The sequence below is a fragment of the Ictidomys tridecemlineatus genome, chromosome 10 (genome assembly GCF_052094955.1).
Source record: "Ictidomys tridecemlineatus isolate mIctTri1 chromosome 10, mIctTri1.hap1, whole genome shotgun sequence".
NCBI lineage: Eukaryota > Metazoa > Chordata > Mammalia > Rodentia > Sciuridae > Ictidomys > Ictidomys tridecemlineatus.
Genome location: NC_135486.1, coordinates 103,597,682 through 103,618,308, shown reverse-complemented (window position 1 = coordinate 103,618,308; position 20,627 = coordinate 103,597,682). Strand labels below are relative to the sequence as shown.

At 53.8% G+C, this 20,627-nt stretch overlaps 1 protein-coding gene across 1 annotated transcript in view; it reads right to left on the bottom strand.

Annotated features, from left to right (window-relative positions):
- The window catches only part of Fam20c (FAM20C golgi associated secretory pathway kinase), a 52,163-nt gene extending 31,606 nt beyond the window's left edge, over positions 1-20,557 (bottom strand). Inside the window, exons 1-3 of the mRNA XM_005339823.5 lie at positions 19,965-20,557; positions 17,997-18,175; positions 9,286-9,364 (exon numbers count right to left, since the gene is read on the bottom strand). Coding sequence (XP_005339880.1) covers positions 9,286-9,364; positions 17,997-18,175; positions 19,965-20,557 — 851 coding nt within the window. The remainder of the gene's footprint in view (positions 1-9,285; positions 9,365-17,996; positions 18,176-19,964) is intronic.
- Positions 20,558-20,627: the final 70 nt, after the last annotated feature.

Below are 20,627 nucleotides of genomic sequence, written 5' to 3'. Positions count from 1 at the left end.
TCTTTGTTCTCCTTCACTCCCTCCTTCATTCAGCAAACACAGGTGCACACTGCTGATGGAGTTAATGTGTACCCCAACCCCCAGTTCTTTCTTTATCCTCTGAGGAGTCATACATTGTCCCTCAGACACATGCCAGCTCCTTCTCTGCCCCTGATGGTGACCAGGTTTCCTGTCACCAATCAAATAGAAGCACCAAGAAGGGACTCTAGGGACTGTGGCATCACATCTAGTCTCACTGATACAGTGAGAGCTCTGTGCCCAGCTTCATGCCCAGTGCTGGGGTGGGGACCCTTGCTGACCTCCTGGTTGTGGCAGGGATCCCCACTGATGTCCTGGCTGAGCACTAATGACCTCAAGACACACCTCATATCTACTGAACTTAGGCTGGACCAGAATGGCCTGTAGGCTCTTGATCTGTCACCTGTCACCCACATTTCCCAACAAATCAATCAATGAGTGCTGGCTTCATGAGCCCAGCATAGAGAAATGACCCGACAGGCCCTGGGTTGGGCTACACTATGGACAGGAGTCCTGCACAGAGAGGGCAGAGGGGCTGGAGCAGTGGGGAGGCCACCTGGTGTCCACATCCGTGTATGCTCAGCCCCACTGTCTTCCTTGGGGACCAGGCTTGGGGTCTAGAGTTAGAGTTACATTCATCTCCAGCTCAGCTATGAGCTTACTAGGGACATTGCAGAGTCCCAATTAAGAATGTCAAAGGGGCCATTTCCCAGGGCTTGTGAGGACCCCTGGAGGTTAGATACTAACAGCACTGGATAAAGTGCCAGAGTGGGGGTTTGTGGGGCCTTGGGGGTGCAGGTGCTCAGAGGGTCAAGGCAGCTGCAATTAGGGTTAAAGTCTGTAACAGCTATGTGAGTGGACTGAGCAGCCTGTCAACATGTCCCAGTGACACACTGGGCCACCATTTCAAGGATGAGGACTCTGAAACCAAGGGAAACTGGCAGGGCCAGGCCTCCAGTATGTCCCATGTCACACACACCTCACCTGTGGGTACCTGAAAGGGATGGTGGTCCCTGTGCACTATACAGGGCCTGAGGTGCATATCTAATGGACCATCAACGGAATGTTAATCAAAGAACGTGGTCACGGGTCTCCCAGTGCCAACATGCAGCAGGGAGCTGGGCCCTTCTGAAGGACTGGTGCCAGTCACCACAAGGCCTCAGTGGAGACCTCTCTATGTCCTGTGCTTGCAGTCTGCAGTGGCACATGCTGCAGGATGAGGCACGGGGAAGGCTCACTGTTAAACTCTCATTCTGCTAATACTCCACACGCCTTGCCCTTCACAGACGCTGTAGTACTGTAGGAACGTGTGGCTACCATAGAGGGCCTGCCCCATCCTGTCTTGCCTACCCAGCCTCTCAGCACCAGGGGAGGTGTCAGGGGAAGCCTGCATGTCCCCAGGGCCTCCCTGCACCTGGCCACCAGCTGCCACAAGCACTTCAAGGACAAATGTGACCTCCTAGTGAGCTTCAGCCCATCATTTCCAATGTGCCTATACGGGCTCTAAGCAGCATGTGTAGTGATTTTGTGCTCCCCTAGGCCCGTGCACGGTGTCCTCCTGCTTATGTCAGCCAATGAGTTTTTGCTGAGAAAGGGGACCTCAGGGAGGGGCTCAAGGTCACAGACAGCCAGTGTGTGGATCACTGCTTCCTAGAGATGAGAGAGTCAAGGTTGATGGCCACTAGAGACAAATGATGCCTCCAACTGGACATAGGTTGTGCATTTGGAAGGGGTCACTTCAGCTGCAGGGTTGTGGTCATGGGCTATATTAGCTTCCTGTTCAGATCGGTGGCCCTAGTGCAAGACCTCCAGGGGAAGCCTGACCCAGGCCCCTGAGTCTGCATGCTGCATCTGACCCCCTCCAAGAGAGGGGAGCCTGCTGCCACACTTGGCTCTGTGGGGCAATTCCTTGCTATGGTCCCAGCACCATTCTGGGACAATGCACGACATTGTAGAGGAGGAGGCTGTTCACGATGAGCCCTGGTCTCCTGCCTCTGCTCTATACACACTCTGCTGCCTCTAGAACAGGCCCTGGTGTGTACGGAAGGAGGGCTCGGATTTCTGCAATAGAAATACCCTCCTGGCCTGCAAGTTTCTCAGCAGCTGCCTGTGTTTATGCATCTTGGCTGCGAGGAATTCCTAGGCCTTGGGACAGCTGTTCACAGAGTCTTCTCTGGAGACACAGAAACAGACATATATGTTTCCATTCTTTGCAAAAGGAGAGAAAACTAGACGACCTGGGAGGGAGGGCCCTGCAGCCCACAGGGGGGCCCACGGCTGAGTCAGAGCCCAGAGGCTCGGCCAAGACCCAGCAGGGAACGGAAATCAAGGGAGGTGGACATAGAGCAGAGGTGGACATAGAGCACGGGGACTCTGCCCCGAGGACCACAGCTCAGCCCAGCTGCACATGCAAGACAAACTGGAGTGTTCAAGGTCCCTTCACCAGGAAGCAGTGCCTCCAAATGCTCCATGGGGGGGTGGGCAGGAGCAGAAAATTCCAGGGCCTCTCTGAAAAGACTCCCAGCCACAGAACTGAGGATTCAAGCTCCTAGCCTGACCTTTCCTCAGTGGCACGTTGCCCAGAGGGCCTGGAACCAAAGCCAGGGGCCCTGGACTCAGGCCCTGGCCTGTACTGCTCACTGTTTACCTTTAGTTGAGCTTCAATTTCATCCTCCCCTCCTGGGAGGGGGCCTCTGGCACCACAGCCTGGTGGGTGAGGAAGAGCATCTGGGATGGGAGGAGAGGCTGCCACCGAAGATCCTGTGGACCACCAGTGCACAGCACGGTTTGGGGCACCTGTGCTCGCCTCTATTTCCCCTCGTGGACTATCCAGAGAAGGCATTGGCCAGAAGACCTGCTCTTGATTTCATAATTGTGACAGTTTTACACACCTACATAAGCACACCTGCTGTTCACCTGCTCTCGCCCCTGCTCCCGCCTGGTGGGCTAGGTTCACTGCAGAGGGGCACACAGCTTCTCCTACCACCCTTATCTCTGTCCCTCGTGTTCTTTAGCATCTCCACGTGGCTGGCTGAGAGATGGTCCCTCTGAATCACTGGTCTGTGATTCTTGCTCTGCCTCTGCTGTCAAGGCAAGGCCCTGAGTGGTTTCGTCTGCCCTGAGGCATGCATCAACACGAGGACTTTACAGTCTCTGCTCCACTCTGCTGAGAGGCTGATGCCTAAGGCAGTGGTGTGGCTGTGGCACTGAGCGGCTCAGGGTGTTGTATAGATGGACAGTTGGGTAGTTGTATGGTATTGGATGGTTATAGACAGTTGGGTGGCATTAGGGTGTTGTGAGTATAAATACTGCATGGCTGTAGGGTGCTGGGTGACTATGGGCAGAGGGGTGACTGGGCCTTTGGGTGCCTGTAGGGTGTTATGGGTATAGGTAGTTGCATGGGTTTTGAGTATTGGGGGACTAGGGTATTGTGTGTATGTAGGCAGTGGGGTGACTGTGGGCATTCGAGTGACTGAACCATTGTGTGACTTGTGGGAATTTAGTGACGTGGCATTTGGGTGCCTGTAGGGTGTGGTGAGTGTAGGTAGTTGCATGGCTCTGGGTGTTAGGTGGCAGTGAGCAGCTGGCCGGTGATGGATAGTTGGGTGACTGTGGGTAAATGGCAGAGCTCTTCGGCACACATCACTTCCTATAACCTTTACAGCCACTCATGTGGAGGCCTTGTTTTTATTCTGCTTCAGTGGCTCAGGCAGATGGACTTCACAGAGCTCCTCTCTGGGTGGCTCATAGCTGCTGCTTTCTGAGAGCCACTGCACCAGTGCACCTAAAGTTCTTCTTCCCACTAACAGTGGAAAGTGAGAACCTAAAACCCAACAGGGCCAAGAACCAGTGGAATGGACAGACTAGCTGTGGAGCAGGGTTGCAGCCCCTCTGCAGAGCTCCACCCACATCCATATTTCCCCCTGAGACATGGGTTCTGGGCAATGGTAGGGGCCCTGAGTATTCCACTCCAGCCTCACACAATGAATATAACCAGGCCCAGAGTGGGCAATAAGTTGACAGAATGGCACAGCAAAGGGTGTGGATCCAAGACTTGACCCAGCAGCATTCCTTTATGCTCCAACAGCATTCCTTGCTCCAGCAGCATTCCTTTATGCTCTGCCTGCACATCTTGAGAGGGACCTTGAAGGCCACCAGCCACCCAAGCTAGAAGCCTCCCCGCCTGCCTTCATGCACCCAGGTCCTATCATGTGGTACCTTGAAGGTCTCCTCCAGCCTTCCCACCCCAGCCACCCTGCACAGCAGCCAGAGGCCCAGTACTGCTGACTGCTGCTCCTGGGGACAATACCAGGTGCTAGCCCCCAAATGCTCCAGGAACTGGCCCTGCAGCCTGTGCTCAGACCCAGGACTGTTAGACACCACAGTGGCAATGGGTTGTTCTGCAACTGCACTTCAACATGGTACTGCAGCCACATGCAACCAGCGGGCACTTGAGGTGCAGCTAGAGATGGAGCAGCCGCAGTTCAATCTTATCCCATAACTGACTTCATTGTAGGCTGCCGTCTGCCAGATTGGACCCTTGGACAGCCCAGCTCAGCCCTGTGGAGGCTGTCTGTCCTGGATAGTGTCCACCTAACCTCTGGGCTTTTGCACAGGCTGGTCCTATGCTTAAAGGGAATGACCTTCACTTGACCTTCACACTCACAATGAGGCTCAGCTGGAGGCTGCTTCCACAGCACACTGCTGCTTGGGCTGTTCTTCCCTCAGCCGGACCCTTCTGGGCAGTGGAGCTTGTGGGTACCACCCCAGCTTGCCCAGGCTGTCACTCATTCTGCACATACCCATGAGGAGCAGACACTGGCTGCCTTGAGGGCTGGATATGCACTGCTCTGTCCTGACAGCAGGAAATTTAGAGAGCCACTGGAGAGGAACCATGACCAGAGCTTAAGGCTTCCCCATGAGCCCTGGGTCTGAATGATGTCTGTGTTCCCATCAGGAGCTTGATGAATGTTACAGAATTGGTTGGATGAACACTTCTGTCGGGAGGTGGTCATGGCTGCGTCATGGCAGCTGTGGGCATGCCTGAAACGTTTCTTTCCAGGAAGCAGTTTGTGCAAAGACGCTGTGGGACGTCCTAGTTCCATGCCCCATGAGTCACCCAGTTCTCCGTTGCCTTCAGGATAAAGTAGGTCTGTTCCCAAACCATTCCTACAGCCTTACACCTGCACAGGCCTTGAGACTTTTCTACAAGACCTTGTTGACAAGTGGGTAAACTGAGTTCTGGTGGGAAAAACATTTCCTGGAGGTCACAAGCAAGAATGGAGGCTCAGACCACTGAAACATGGACTGACTCATCTGAGTCCAAAAGCAGCTATTCCGCCAGCTCTGCCCAGATGTACCTGCATCATGGTTCTCCCAACATCTGTGTGCTCCATTAGCATAAACACTGCTCCAAGAGTGCATGCAGCAACAAAAATAAATACAATGGACACCTAGGAATCCAAGCTCATGCTTGGATTTCAAAGTCTACCAATACATGACCACTGACCCATTCAGAGTGTATCGAGAACTCTCACCACTTAAGAGCAAACAGACAAATAACACAACTAAAGAAATAACACAAACTCCAAATTGAAGTCTCCAAAGAAGATACACAAATGGTCAAGCTTGTGAAAAGGCACTTGATGACACTAGCATTAGGGAAGTCAAAACACCATGAGATTCCAATGGACACACACCAGGATGGCTAAGATCAAGATGGCACAGCTGCAGTACAAACCAGACTCAAGTGGTTGAACACAGTTGCTACATGACTTGGCATCTGCTCCTAGGTGCATGTCCAAGAGGACAGAAAATGTCCATGCAAAACTTGAGCGTGAATATTCAAAGCAGCGTTACTCACTGTAGACAATGTTGTTGTTATCACCAACCCCAGGCCCAAAAGCAAGACGTGGCTGGTGTGTACAATGGAAGATCACTCAGCAATAAGAAGGAACAAAGCCTGATGCACACCACAGCACAGATGAACCGTGAAACACTGTCATGTGAAATAAGCCCAGTCACAAATAAGGCACACTGTACAACTCCATGTCTGTGAAAGTCCGGAGTAAATAAATCCACAGAGGGGCGGAAAGGGGGATTAGAGCTTGTCATGTGCTGGGGGGATCAAGAGGGCTGGTGAGCAATGAAAATTTTAAGGAATTTCTTTTTGGAATAATGAAAAATTGATTCGAATCGACAGTGGTGATATGGCACAACTCTGACAATAGACTAACAGCTACTGAGCTGCAGACTCTCAGTAGGGGAATTTATGGCCCGTGATTACATCTCAATAAAGCTGTTTTTAAAAAAGCTTAAGTACTCACGTTAGCACAAAAGCAAGAGTCTCCAGGAGCTCAGGGCTGACAAGCTGTTACATGTTTTCAAAGTCTACCAAGACATGACCACTGACCCTTCCATAGTCTCTCTCACACCTGCCCATCATGATGAGGGACCCCCAGGCACTGCCCTGGGTGCTGTTCTCTTGATGCTTTCAACTTACACCCGTTACAATCCCAGAGGCAAAGTTACTCTGCCCATCTAATTAATTCCCAATACTCTCCTGAGAATGTATGCAGTGCAGGACTTTCTCCCAGGAGAACGTCCTTTCTTAAGAACTGTTAATCATCCATGGATTTTAATTTCTTAATATGTTGGTTAGGAACCACAGCTGTTTTCGTATTCAAATCACAGTCACTGGGGAATAAGAACCCTACAGGCATGAGCCTGAGGTCATGGGGTGAGGAGGGTTCCAGGTGTCTGGGAAAATCTACAAGACCTACCAAGAAGACCAGGTCAGGAAGACGGTGGGTAGTGCAGTGATAGCCTCTAGCATGGGTCTCCACCTCTGTTCCCACCCCTAATACTTCAAAGGAGGAACCCAGGTTGGCTTCAGGGCGTGCAAAGCCTTGCTCTGGCCAGCCTTGAACACATTCCCCAGCTGCTGCAGGATCTCGACCTTGTTTCCACGGCCATATTCTAACAGGCCTCAACTTCCCATCAGCCCACGTCTCACACTAGCCTCACTGCCTGCTGCCATAGCCTAGACTCTCTGAGGTCTGTGCCTTTGATATCTGGAGCTGCTGGACCCCTCCCAGGACCTTCTCTATGGGGTCCTGGAGTCAGGGACTGTCATGGAAAGTTACTTGGCCTCTGAACTCAGCTCCTTGTGTGACCAAGGTGGGATATGACAATGTCCGCCAGGTAGCGGGTGGACACTTAGGGGACTCTGTGTCTACCTGCTTCTCGGAGCTCCTGTCCCCTCATCTTCATGTAGCAGTGGGCAGTATGTCCTACAGTTATATGGTGGGGATGAAACCTCGGCATAGAGCCTCCAGGCTGCAGGAGCCCATGGGATGTGGGTAGCAATAGCCCTGCAGAGCTGCAGCATAAGACACCATGGCTGCTGCTGCGCACAGCTGGCCAGCCCAGCTCTGCAGGAGAAGCACCAGAACCTAGAATCTCTCCACTCTCCACTGGCCAGGTCACCTGAGCCCATAGGACTTGCTCTCCCAAAAGTTCCAACCCTATGGAGCTCTCCCACACGCCTCCCAGCACAACTAAAAGCATCAGCAGAGTGGAACAGCATCCCTCAGAGGACAGCAGAAATCTGTCCCCCAGACTTACCTCCCACGCCCACCTCCAGCACAGCTTGGGGCCTGGAGACATCACTTACAGCTGTTGTCCTGGATTCTGGATAGCAGCTGCCTGTCCAGACTCATTTATTCACCTGACTCCGCCTGGCTCCTCAGTGGTGCCCCTCATATTAGAGAACGGGGGCCTTAAAATAGCTCACTGGAGAGGCTGAGATCTCTCACAGCTGGCCCTCCTAAGCCAGAGATGTGAGATGTAAAGAAGCCACAGGAGGCCTGTTCCCCACTACCCTCTGGGATGTCCCAGGAGGACCACACTGGCCCCAGCCGCACTCCCCTCCTGTTTTGCGGGTGTCTCCTGCCCAGCTTACAAAGGTCAGGTGGGGGCAGCAGAAACCAACTGGCTGTCCACACTGCTTCTGGTCACGAAGGGGCTGTGTTCAACTGTGCACCTCACTGGGGCCAGTTCGTAGTCCCCTGCACGGGGCAGATTCAGAGGAAGGCAAGAACTCTACTTCCAAGCATGAAATCAGGGAAGAAGCCCCATTATCTCATAGCTAACACAGACTTGTCAGCCCCAGCACACACTAACCAGCCTGGGCTGGCCCCATGGTGAGAGGGACAAGGGTGGAGAGCCTTCATTTCAGCCCAGGGCATGCTTTCCTGGTCTCTCTGTCATTTCTATGGATGGCCTTTCCGTGGCCTGTGGCAATGTGTGGTGCTCAGTCCCAGGCTCCTGAAGTCCTGCAACTGAGGCCGGTGGAAAGGATCCTTGGGAAACCTTCCCTCTTTGAGTCTTCCAAAATATCTTAATGCTTCTGAATTAGTTACCATTTTTAAACATTTGAATGTTAAAAAGGAAAATCTCTGCATCTCTAGCTTATCTTGAAAAGTAGAAATCAGGCCAGATGGCTGAGATCTGATGAGTCAACGGACAGCTGGCCCCTTCTGTGGGGACCCACACCCCATGTGCCACAGTCCCTGTCTAGCCCCTCAGTCATGTCTGAGACCCGTGTGTGCTCCTGGGCACTTGGGTTGCAAACTGTGCTTAAACAAGGAATCTCCCGTCGGTGCAGAAATGCCTTGTTTGCAACTAACAGAAGACATGGTGCATGCTGGGACCCCTTGGGGTATCCAAGCCCCATGATGATCATAGTGGACGTCACAAACCACGAAGTCATCTCCTTTCCTGTGGGGTCATGTGTTGCTCAGTGTTCCATGGGACTTTGGTGACATGGTTTCTGTTTTATCTATTGTAGGCAGACAGTCAACTCTAGCTGCTACCTCTAGCCTGCCTTTTTTTTTTTTTTTTTTTGACACTCAGCTTTTCACCGTTCCTGTATCGTGGGCCACCAGGACCACAGGACAAGTGTGAGACAGAACAGCCACCTGAACAGCCCTTTATGAGTCGGAGAGCCCACGTCCCCATTCCAGAGGTTTCTTTGGTGTCCACACCCCCATCTCTTATAATTGAAAACCCAAACACCCGCACGGGGAGGGTGACGCTCTGACAGGTACAGAATGCTGATGCAAACAGGAAGAGCGAGGGTGCAGGTCACTCTGGCTGCCTCTTGGGCGTCTACCACAGTCCACCCCAAGATCTTTTCTCAGAAAACACTGCCTCCCCGACTGCACACTCCACCCGCCCTTGCACCCGCCCAGCGGCGGCACTTACTTCATGGGTTTGAACAGTGCTTGCCCGTAGTTCTGGAACGTCATGATGAGCTTGAGCTGCGTGCCCCCCGACTTCATGGCTGCAGGGAGGAGGGAGAGAGAAACAGGGTCACTGGTTGCCTCAGGCCCCTTACTGGCCCTTATAGGGCCTGAGGATAGGTGGGCAGGCCAGCCCAACACTCTATCTAATCAGCTGGGATCCTCTGGCTGAGGGCCCCTCCCCATTCTGCCTGGGAAGTGGGGGGCTTCAGCAATGATGTACCCTTGGCTGGCACAGGCTCCCCCGTGGTCCAGCTGTGGGAGCTGGGTAGACTCCTACTGATTCCAGCTGGAGGTCTCAGCAGGGGTGTGCATAAGTGTGTCACAGCACCAAGGGCCTGGTTTCCAGCAGGGATGGCTAGGTGTGCTTACCTGCTAGCACAGTTATACACATACACACACACCCCTACATACATGCATACCCTTCACACACCCTGATATACACACAACACCTATACATTCCTAAACACAAGCATACATATATACACCCCTACACATATTCCACACATGCATGCACTGCTATACCTGCCCTGCGCACAACCCCATTGTGGCCTGGACAGAGTGGAGATTCTCCAGCGAAAGCTCCTGGGATTTGTAGGAGATTGCAGAGTTACTCGAAGGAGATTATAAAGACCCTTAGGTGGGAGGCCCCTCTGTCATCAGGACATGGTGGGCACTCATTTCCAGCATCTCATCAGCTCAGAAGGATGAAGAACTCCCCAAAGAACCCCTTTCCTGACCTTGGATTTTCCTTTCTGCTAATGGAGCAGCAGAAGGAAGGACGTTTTCCAGGTTGGGCCACAGTGAAGGCCCCGGACCACCAGGATACAGGGCTGGGAAGGGGGTCACCCTACAGCACAAGCTGGCCAGGACGATGCACACAGGAGCTTGTCTAGCCTGTGCAGAGGCTTGTCCAGTGTGTCCTGTGTCCATACCGCACCCTGGCCACACGATAATGTCACAAGTGTGTCTAAGAGCCAGGTGTGCAGGCTACACATTACGAATCACAAGATGACTTCAGGCTGCTGGAGGCAAGAGGCAAAGTGGGCATGTGCTGGTGCCTGAGGGGTGGTCTTTCTGGGAGGAAGGAACAGAGCTCGCACTACAGAGGCAGAACAAACACATTGTCCTTGGAGGAAGAAAGCTGATGCGCTTGGGCCTGAAGAGCTGTTGCTGCTGCCCACTTCAGTGGGGGTGGGACCCATGGCAGGTGAGGGCCCTAGGGGGTTCCCAGGTGCTCACCTGGCAGCTTCAGGCTAAGGGTGGAAGCCAGAGCCCGGGAGAGGTTGGGCTGGGGCAATGGCAACAGAGGAGGGTGGATATGAAAAGATGGGGGTTCTGAGGAGCACTTTGATGGAATGGTGTGAGGTGTGGAGATGTGACCAGGATGATCCTTGGGTCTCAGATAGAGCCATTGTTTGGCTGGAATAGAGCAGAGACAGAGAAAGCCCAGTTAGGTGGGGAGGGTGGCAGCAACCTGGGGGAGATGCAAGTGGGCCAGCAGCCTGAGGTTCTGAGCACTTCCCACAAGTGAGAAAAGCCTCAGGCAGCAAGGTCACCTGGGGGTAGAGTGCAGAGAACAAGGTGTGCACCCGTGCTTATTTAGGGGGAGAAAAGGCCAGCCAGGGGTTGAGAAGCAGTTGTTGGTGGGTGGGCATGGGGGGCGCAGGCCATGCTGTATGTAGGAACCTGCTCAGAGGAGCAGGTGAGATCATGGCAGCCTGGCCTGGGAACTCTGGGGACCCCAAAGGGAGGGGAGTAGACAGATGTGTTTCCCCTGTCTGTTCCTTCATGTGGCTGGTTGGCATGTATGTGAGCTACGAGGACAGGACCTGGAGGGAGCAGGGCCAGTGTAGGGCCAGGTTTTGCTGGTGGTGGCCACAGGCATAGGGCAGGATGCCAGCAAATGGGTCAGTTTGTAGGTTTGGTGGAGAAAAGTCCAGCGGGCTCCCTGTCGACCCTGAGGTTGGAGTTTGCTCAGCTTTCCTAGGCTGGGGCACCCCAGAGGGGAGAGACCTTCACTTTTCCAGCCTCAGTTTCCTCTTCAGCTAAAGGGGGCTCAGGAGGCCTGCCCAGCCTCTTCACAAAAAAGGGCTCCAGGCTGGGAATGTGCATGGTGCTACTCTTAGGTTAAGTGGAGGAGCTTGCTTATGAGGCCACTTGACATTGCAGATGTCATGCAAGGTGCTTGACCCAGACCTGACCTGGGCCCAGCCTGGCATACTCCTGGGCAGCACTGGCCACTGCCCAACAGCTCACAGTGTGTGATGGGCTGGGTGCTGCATCCAGAAGATGGGCTGACATCTTGGCTCTGCCAGGCCAGTGCATGGTGTGGTGTGAGGCCATCCCTCCCAAACACAGGAAGGGACAAAGCACCCTGCATGGAACAGGTGCACTGTAACACCGCAGGACGTACTACATCCTCCTAAACAGAACCAAAGAACTTTCAGTAAGCACAGCATGGTGCTTACTATTTATAATCAGAACCATTTTCTTTTAAAAACTCGGGAACACAAAGCATGGGTTTTCAAATTCGAATGCACAGACAGGCACCCAAATCCCTTGTTATCTCTGGGAGTAGAATTCAGATGACTTTAATTTCCTACTTTTCCTTATCTGTGCTTTCTAGATTCCTACAATGAACATTTACTACATTTTTCATAAGATGAAAAAAGAAGTGGCCCGATTAAACCCCATTTGATGTTCCTGTTTCCATTTAATAACCAGGGTTGCTGGATTTAATTATTCCTGCCTGGGCCAATCCGGGATAGCACATCAACTCTTTCCAGGGCTTGTAATCCTGGTTTTTAAAATAACCAAATATTATGCAAATCTGGTCAGTTTAATCATTCTTGTCTGGAAGCGAGGCCCATCTGCCTTGCCATTCCTGGCCCTGTATATCACCAGCTCCCTGTAACCCCCATGGGGCAAACAGATGACTAGTATAAAGGGATTAAGCCTCCGGTGGACCCATGTGCAGGCCCCAGGTTCAAGAGCAGATGGAGATGCCCTCACTGATAGGCCTCCTGCTTTGCAGTCCTAACCTGCTAGGCTGGGCCTCAGGAGCGTCTCAACTGAGCAGCAATTCCAGAAAGGCCCAAGGCCAGGTGGAGATGGGGCTGTCCTGGCACACACCCAGTGCACCTCTCTGGAAATTCTTTATCCCAGAATTAGACCCAGACCCAGGTGACTAGTCCAATGAATCTCCACCTGAAACCTTCTCTCCATCTTCTTCTGTGGCCACACAAATCCAGGCCACACCCCACCCAATCAGCACATGAATCAGAGCCCTGCTGGCCTCTAGGCAGTGTAGATGCCTATGCTCCAGCCACTTTCCCAGTCCTCCCCCCACCCCTGGCTAGTCCCACCTTCTGCAGACCCAAGATGACGGCTCTGTACCTTCCCTGGCATCCCTGAATAGAAGTGTTCCCAGACGTGCTTGAACATGCATTGCTAATTGTTATATTTCTGAGCGCATCATTCGCTACACACATTAACAAATGCTAACAGAGTGCACTACGTGTTCATTCACAATGCCCATTGGCACCATAAATCCCATGACCCCCTATGGGCATGGGCATTTTGCTTATGGTCTTTCCTCAGAATATGTCAGAAGGAAGGAGATTTTTGCATGTCCTGAAGAATCCTGAGAAATTCCTTAAGAAGGTAAATTCTATAAATGCACAGTTATCGCTACAGGAATACTAATGCATGAGTCGCCTGTGTGACCAGCAAGCCAATCTCCAGAGGCTCTAGCACTCTGCTAGGAACTCCCCAGACGAAGGACAAGGGCAGCCCTGGGTGGAGAGACTCACCCAGTGTGAGCTGGGCCTGGCCAAGGAGCAGGAGCTGCCAGGCCCAGCTCTGCCATGTGTGCAAACACAAGGCCTCTCCTCGGTGCCTACAGAGGACGGTCAGTGATGGAGTGCAATGCCAGAGCAGCCCAGCTCAGCACTTGTTTTCCTGTGGGAAACCAATAGTCTCCCCGTTTCTAACAGGAACCCCAACCTGTATTTTAAAGGTCCCTCTCCTGACTTTTATAAAAATGAATTCTATTTTTTAAAGACCTCTGGATCACACAAGCATGTCCACGTGTGAGAGGCTGCCCTGTGGCCAGCTGGGCCTCCAACATGGCCACCCTTGGCCATCTCCTCTGAAAGGTGGGACAATGGCTATCCTTCAGGTCACAGTCAGGTGGGTGGTTCAACTGTTTTTCAGTCTCACTGCCTTGTTTTAAGGGCAGGTATAGACTCTCTCTGAAAGATTAATTAAGACTTGCTCTGAAAGGGTGGGCTCACGTTTGGAGAATGTGACACCTTGTCCTTCCTGTCCAGCCTCACATGTCCCTGGGTTAGAGAGGAGGTCTGCCATGTGACCTGGACTCTGGGCATTCTCACAGAACCCTTTATCCCCACTGTCCTTGGGCCCATGGAAAAGGGTGTGGGGTGTACCCACCTCGCCACCACCTCGCCAGCAGCAGCTTCAGGAAGAGGCTGAGCAGGAGCCAACACCAGTTGTCGGCTGGGTCTTTGTGCCCCCAAATCCTGCTGTGAAGCCGGGGTGCTTCAACCCCAGAGGGCGCAGCCCCATCAACACAATCCAAGACCCATGGGCACACACTCCAGGCCTGTTTCTGTCCAGCTGTCTCCCGCTTGAAATTATCTGTCACACTTGTCCTCCAAGCCGCTTATTTTTGGGGGTGGGGTGGGGGAAGTAACAGTCATTTGAAAAGGAAGCTATAATGCTGCTCAGTGTCCCTCCATGCAATAGGAAGAGAATCAGCCTGAGGCCACCAGCACACAGCTGTAGGTTATGGAGGTATTTGAGGTTGCAGCTGCAGCCTCTGATCAGCACGGAGAAAATGGATGCCAGGGATGTCCCAAGTCCTCACCGGCGAGGGCTTTTTCTCCTGGCCTTCAGGCTGATAACTGGAGGCAGCTGGGCAGGGGCCAAGCTGCCTCCTCCCTGAACCCTGCGGCATGCTTGCAGGGCTTGGTCCTTTTAGGACACTTCAGGCGCCTCCAGCATTGGGTGTTGGTGTTGGCTACCTGGCATCTCCAGGTCTCTCTGCAAGCTGAGCCAGACCCTGGGGCTGTGCCTTGCAGCAGCAGGTGCCACCTGTCTAACTAGACAGGGCAGCTGTGCCCAGCCCCCCATCCTAGGCAGCTCTTCCCGGGCTGCCCCAGCCAAAGGCCTTTTGTTCCTCAAGCTGCCGACCAATTATTCTAGAGTCTAGCTGGATTTGCCCTCCCCTTGGCAGATCAATTAGCAGGAGGGCTTCTGTCCTGGGAAGCAGGCTTCCTTTGTTCAGCGAGCTCTCCCACCCTGGGCTTTGCCCTGATCTGGATGGAGCAACTGTAAAGTCTGCATCTTAGGCCCCAGGCTGCCTGAACCCTCACATGCCAGTGCACTTTTTTTTTTTTTTTTTTTTAAAAAAAAAAGCAATTCCAAGTGCAGAGTAGTTAATTGTGTCATTTATTTTTTGCATCCATAATTGTGCATGATAGAGATTTAATTATCGTGGCCCAAGCAGAAGGCGCAGCAAGTCTGACCTAAAGCTGAACAGAGATGGATAAAGGCTGAGCCTCTTCAGAGGCAGCAACGGCTGCTACCAGGCAGCCAGGAACCTGCTATAAATGACCCTCTGTGGCCACAGACAGCTGTGCCCTAGGCCACACAGAGCCTCCGGAACCTGACTGAGTGGTTCTGAAAGAAGAAATTTACTGGAACTACTGTGAGGAGAGGGCTCAGGATCTCCTGCACACTGATCTCCATTACAAACAATATTGCTGGCTCACACTCAATAGTGAGAGGAACAACCTGAAGATTACAGTAACCGCCCCCGGTGAACAGAACCCCAAGGCAGAAGTAAGTGCTTCCAGGGGCAAGCCTCTCCTCCTGAAGGCTGCAGTCCCCTGGCTGTAGAGTGGGGGTGGGAAGGCAGGGCTGACTTTCAAAGGCTCCACCTGCTCTTGGTCACAATGCAGCCAGGCTGTGCTGGGCTGGCTGCCTTGAGCAGCTGGGTGTCCATCAAAACCTCTGGCTCTTAACACCCAGGAGGACCCTCCCAGCAGCTAAGGCTGAGTCCGCTTGGCCAGCTACCTCCAGGAGGAAGTGTGATCTCCAGGGACATGGCAGGGTGGTCAGGCCAACCCCTATTGGTGGCTCCCAGCAGAGCAGGACACTTGAAGGGCCTGGACACCTGGAGGGGCTGCAGGGGTTTTCTGTTGGGCATCAGGATTTCCTGCTCACTCAGGGAGTGGGTCTTTCCAGGAGAGTGAACTCATGGTGGGAACTCCAGAGCTGAGGCTGCAGGTTGAGTGAGGCCCTGGGAAGGTGGGTGCTTGCCTAGTCTTGAGCTCCTAGGTGGGGAACTTGACTCACCATGAAATACTGCTGCCATATGGAGACCCCTGCCTGGCTCACTCTGCTGGATGCTCGTGCTAATGCCTGCAGCCTCTCTGCAGTGGGGCAGGAATCACCCCAGAGAGGTACCACAGGACATTTCTTCACAACCCTGGGCAACAGCGTTTGGAGCTTTTGATGAGGATGTGCAAGGGATGCATGCACTACAGGACACATTGCCCAGCTGGGTGAAGCTAGATCTGTGACCAAACATACTCACTCCTCAGAGGAACCTGCATCTCCATTCTGGGAGAATAGCACTGGCCACCAGGTCAGCTATCAGCTTCTGTTCCCAGAACATCCAGGTCCAGTCAAGTTGTTCTCAAATGGTTTGTTTTAGACTCAGATGGCAGGTCCACGGGATCTAGGTTATGACACCCTAACTAGCAACTTCAGATTCTAATCACAGCCACCCCTCTGGCCAGAGTGCTGCATCCTGCCTCAGTGACAGGGCTGTCCATCACTCCATCCCCTCAACACCTGCTGGCACCTGCAGAATGATGTTTCCCTCCTGTTCCCAATGGCCCTTACCCCAAAAGGCAGAATTAGAATCAGCTTGGTCATTGTGGTCTTGGAAAAAAGGGCATGAAACCCTCCTAGGCAGCCCTCAGCACAGACCAACGTCCAACCAGAGCCTGGGGCTGGGGTCCCCTGGCAATCAGCACCATCCACTGCACTGGGATGTCAGGCGCCCTCAGCCACTGCCTTCTGGGAGAGCTGGGCCATTCTGTTGAGAGGGATAAGGATACCCAAGGTGGGCAAAATTGGTGGTGACCTGGGGACCCCAGCCTCTCCCTGCTCTCTGGGTTCAGATCCCACATCTCTGCACAGGGTAGGATCCAGAGAGCATGTGGCTGATTGTCCTTGAGGGACTATGAGCTGCAGCGGATACCAGGCCTGCTGGCCATGGGGACCACAGCCCTACCTCCACACAGCCCTGTCTTGCAGCCTTCTGCAGCACACTTCTATTCACCAAGAGTGTGGATGTGCCCTCTTGACGGTTGCAGGGTCTGCAATCACATTCACTTCTCAGAGGAACCTGTATCTGTCTATAGTAACAGCTTCTCATGGACTCACCCCAACTCCAACTCCCAAGGAAGTAGCCTAGTGGGCAGAATATTCCCAGGAAATCTGCTGGATGGACCAAGTGGGTTGACCCAATTGGACATGTCTTTAACAGCCCCATCTATTTTCTGGAGCAAGTGACATCTTCTGTGGCTGCCTGTAAGATAGTCCCTGTCATCCACAAGAACAGCTCCCAGCTCAGTGGAAGCCCCCCAATTTTGCAAGGAATGGCCTGGGGTGAGGAGTACTCAAGAGTCTTCCTGGACAGCACAGGGGTATAAAGAAAGATCACTTCAGCTCTCCACTGGTGAATGACCCAGTGCTGGGGAGTTGTGAGGCCCAACTTCTAGGGCCAGGTGAGAGCCCTAGAAGGGCCAACAGTTCACAGAGCCACAGACAGACTCTAAAGAGGCACCTGCAGGCCAGTGAGTAACTCCTCATTGCTCTGTGTCAGCAACTGGACAGAATCCCAAAACCAAGAGAGCCCTTTCAGCAGAACTGTTTTTGAGACACATAGAGACAGGGCCTGGAACTGCATCCCATAACACGTGCAGAGGCCTGCCCTCCACCTTGGCTATGTGCACCAGGACCATCCCTGCAATGCCCCAGGCCTCAGCCTGTCCCCACTACCTCCCAAGCCACAGATGACTAATGAGACCTTCACACAACCACCTAAAAACCATGGCACCAGACCTCCATGCTCAGGACTGCTTCACATGACTCTGGGAATCAGACACTGAATAGCTTTTCTGTCTGATTCAGCAGATCAAAGCACTTGATCAGAGTTGCCTTCAAACTGCCCTACCCTAGATGCTCAGGCTCCGACTGGGGGGAGTGAGCCCTGGTCACTGCCTGACAATGGAGAATCCCAGGAACCCCTGGCTGAACCTGAGGTTCTGGGTGCTGGCCCAGAACCACAGCAGCAGCCTCGGGTCTCAGCTGAGTCGTCTGCTGAAGCTCACATGCATTAATGCAGAAAGAGTCCTGGCTGGAGGAGCTGCAGTTACCAGGGATGCTCCTGTCCCTCTTACTGTCCTCACCATGCCATGGAACAGGAGTATTTCCACTGCTGTGTGCATCCCAGGCCCCCATCCATCCCAGGAAGTGAAGCTCCAGGAAGGAGCAAACTTTCCTAGACCTCCAGGAGTGCAGGCCTGGCATCCCTCAGCCAGCACACATGCCCATGGGAGGCCAGACACCTACCTACACTGGTGATCTTCTGAGAGCCAAGGTCCTGCAGCAGAGCTTCGATGGCCGGGTTGTGCCTGGAGTACAGTTCATAGCGGTTGATGCCAATGTGGAATTTGAGCCAGTTGGGATAGGAGTCCAAGGCCACCTCCCCAGTGGGGAGCAATTCTTCACCTTCAGCACCTTCGCGTGGCCTACAAAAACAAAGATGTCACAAGTCAGCCAGAAAAGGAGTGTGCAGGACCATGAGGAGCCAGGGGAGTTGGATCTGAGGCTGGATTTGTGACTTCAGTTTCCAAATACAGGTTTATCGGAAGGTGCCTCCCCCTTGAGAGGACCCTGCAGTGTCTGCACTTTCCTCCGGGGCTGCGGTTCTACAGCTAATAACACACCGGAAGGCCTGTAATTCCTATTTACCTTGAGAGACGCCACAGACGGCTATAACTACAGCAAGTCCAAACCCAGGGCGTGGGCGCTATCCCTGCACGTCTACCCTAGGGTCGCTGACACTGCCCAGCAGGAATGAGGTCAGCCAGGGTGCAGGGGGTTGCAGCCCTTCCTAGAGCATAGGAGAAAGAGCTCTGACTGGGACCTAAAACCACTGGCACACCCCATGGGCCAGACGCCTTCCCTAGCTCTCAGATTTTGTCCTAACAACTGGGAGGAGGAATGAGATAGGAGCTAAATCTGATTTTGAGGAGAGCAGCTCTAGGCGGGGAGCAAGGAAGCCTCCAGCACTCACTCCAGTCCAGGCTCAATGGAGGATCCCACCAATAAGGCCTGTCCTGCTTCTTTGGTCATAGGGGTGTCTGGAGGAAGAACTGACCTCTGCCTGCCTGCTGGGCTGCAGGGTGAGTGGAACTTTCTTAGCTCTAATTCACTGACAGGCAAGCCTTTTGGGTCCCAGTTCTGTCCTTTGGTGGACAAAAGAGGGTGGGCTAGAGGCCTCCCAGGAACCTCTCCTAGCCCACTTGCTCTGTACTGTACCCTCCCCATGAATACCATAGGCTGGGACCATTCGTCTGATGTGAGTTTCTGAGCATTGCCTTGAATCTGGCCAGCAAAGCTCAGGGGCCACCAAACAACCTCATAAGTAGGTGCAAAGCACAGGTTAGGGCCTGGTCAGATTTCAGGTAGAAAGGGTTTTGCTGAGATGTTTGGAAGCCTAGTCTTTCGTCTGTTGCTCCGGTAACCTTTGCAGGTAGCTATTTGTTCTGACCTTGCTGGTAGTTAATATTTCACTGCTCTGGGCCAGAGCATCTGTTTATTTGGATCTGTAGAGCTGAGGGAAAGACTTTGGGGGAAGGGTTCAAAGCAAAGCAATTCAAACATCCTGGGGCAGCTTCTCTCTTGTTACAAAGCTGCGGCTTCTCTGCAGATGGCCCAGGGCAGCCGCTGTCCACACCCTTCTAGGAACAGCCTCTGTGCTGCACCTAGCTGCTGCTGGCACACACTCTTCTGTTAATTTTTGTCCTTAGCAACTGGTTTTAAAAGACTCCAGGGCTTTTCAAGGTGTCCACCCAGAACAGTGTCATCAAGCATCTGAAAGCTGGCAGTCCAGCACCTTCTTGAGGGGAAAGGAGCCTCACCCACTAACTCCCCCGTTCTCTTAATGCATTCATTCACCCATGCCAGAAACTAGGGCTAGCCAGCACTCTTTCCTGTAAGTGGAGCACTGGGCTCCCCTGGCTCTAGTGTCCAGCGCCACTTCCACCCCAGGGCTAGGGAACCTCCCAAACTGCTGTTCCTTCAGGGAGGAAGTCATCCTAGAGACAAAGGCAGATCCCGAGCAGGAGCCGGGCTGCCCCGCCCACCAGGCACCCGATCCCTCTTCCACGGGTTCCTGAGCCTTCCTACACAATAATAACCCCCCAGGGAGTGGAGAGTATTTTCCGTAGTGCACCTTTATCCTGAAAGGGTGAGCGACTCCCTCAGGGGTCGGACCTGCCAGCCCCACCCTGTTCACCCTCAGTCCCCGCTCACCAGTCCGGGTTCTCAGCTGCCTTGGGGTTGAACCTGATATCGCTGTTCACATTAAACAGGACGTCGTCCTCTGTCAGAGGAGGAATGGCCCCGCGGTAGAGCGGGTGCTCGAATAATCTGGCCAAGAGGGAGCCCTCCCTGCTGGGGCCAGGGGGCGGCGCGGACCGCCAGGGACCGGGGTCTCGCAGCAGCGGCTTGTGAGCAGGGTCGCGCGGTCGCGGGTCTCCAGGCTCCTGCCCTTTGGAGGCGCGCTCAGCCGGCTCAGCTGCAGGCGGCAGTTTCTCCAGAGAGTGGGACGTGAGGTTGGAGGCAGGGTCTGAGCTGAAGTCCTGCAGGATGCGCAGCGTGTGTTTGTTGGGCCAGCCTGCGTCGCCCGCGGCCGAGGGCTCCCCCGGGCGGCCCCGTGCCTGGGCCCAACCGGGCGCAGCCGCCTCCGCCGCGGGCTGAGCGCAAGAGCAACCGGGTTCACCAGAGGGCCGCTCGGCGCGGCGCTCCAGCTTGGGCAGCAAGTCCAGCACGATGTGCAGCGCGCAGGCCAGCAGGAACACCATCAGGATGAGCACGCGGAACCTGCGCACCAGGATCATCTTCATGGCCACGAAAGCGAGCGGGTCTGGGACTCGGGCGCCCTTCGGGAGCGCGCTCCACTCGCGCTGCTCAACC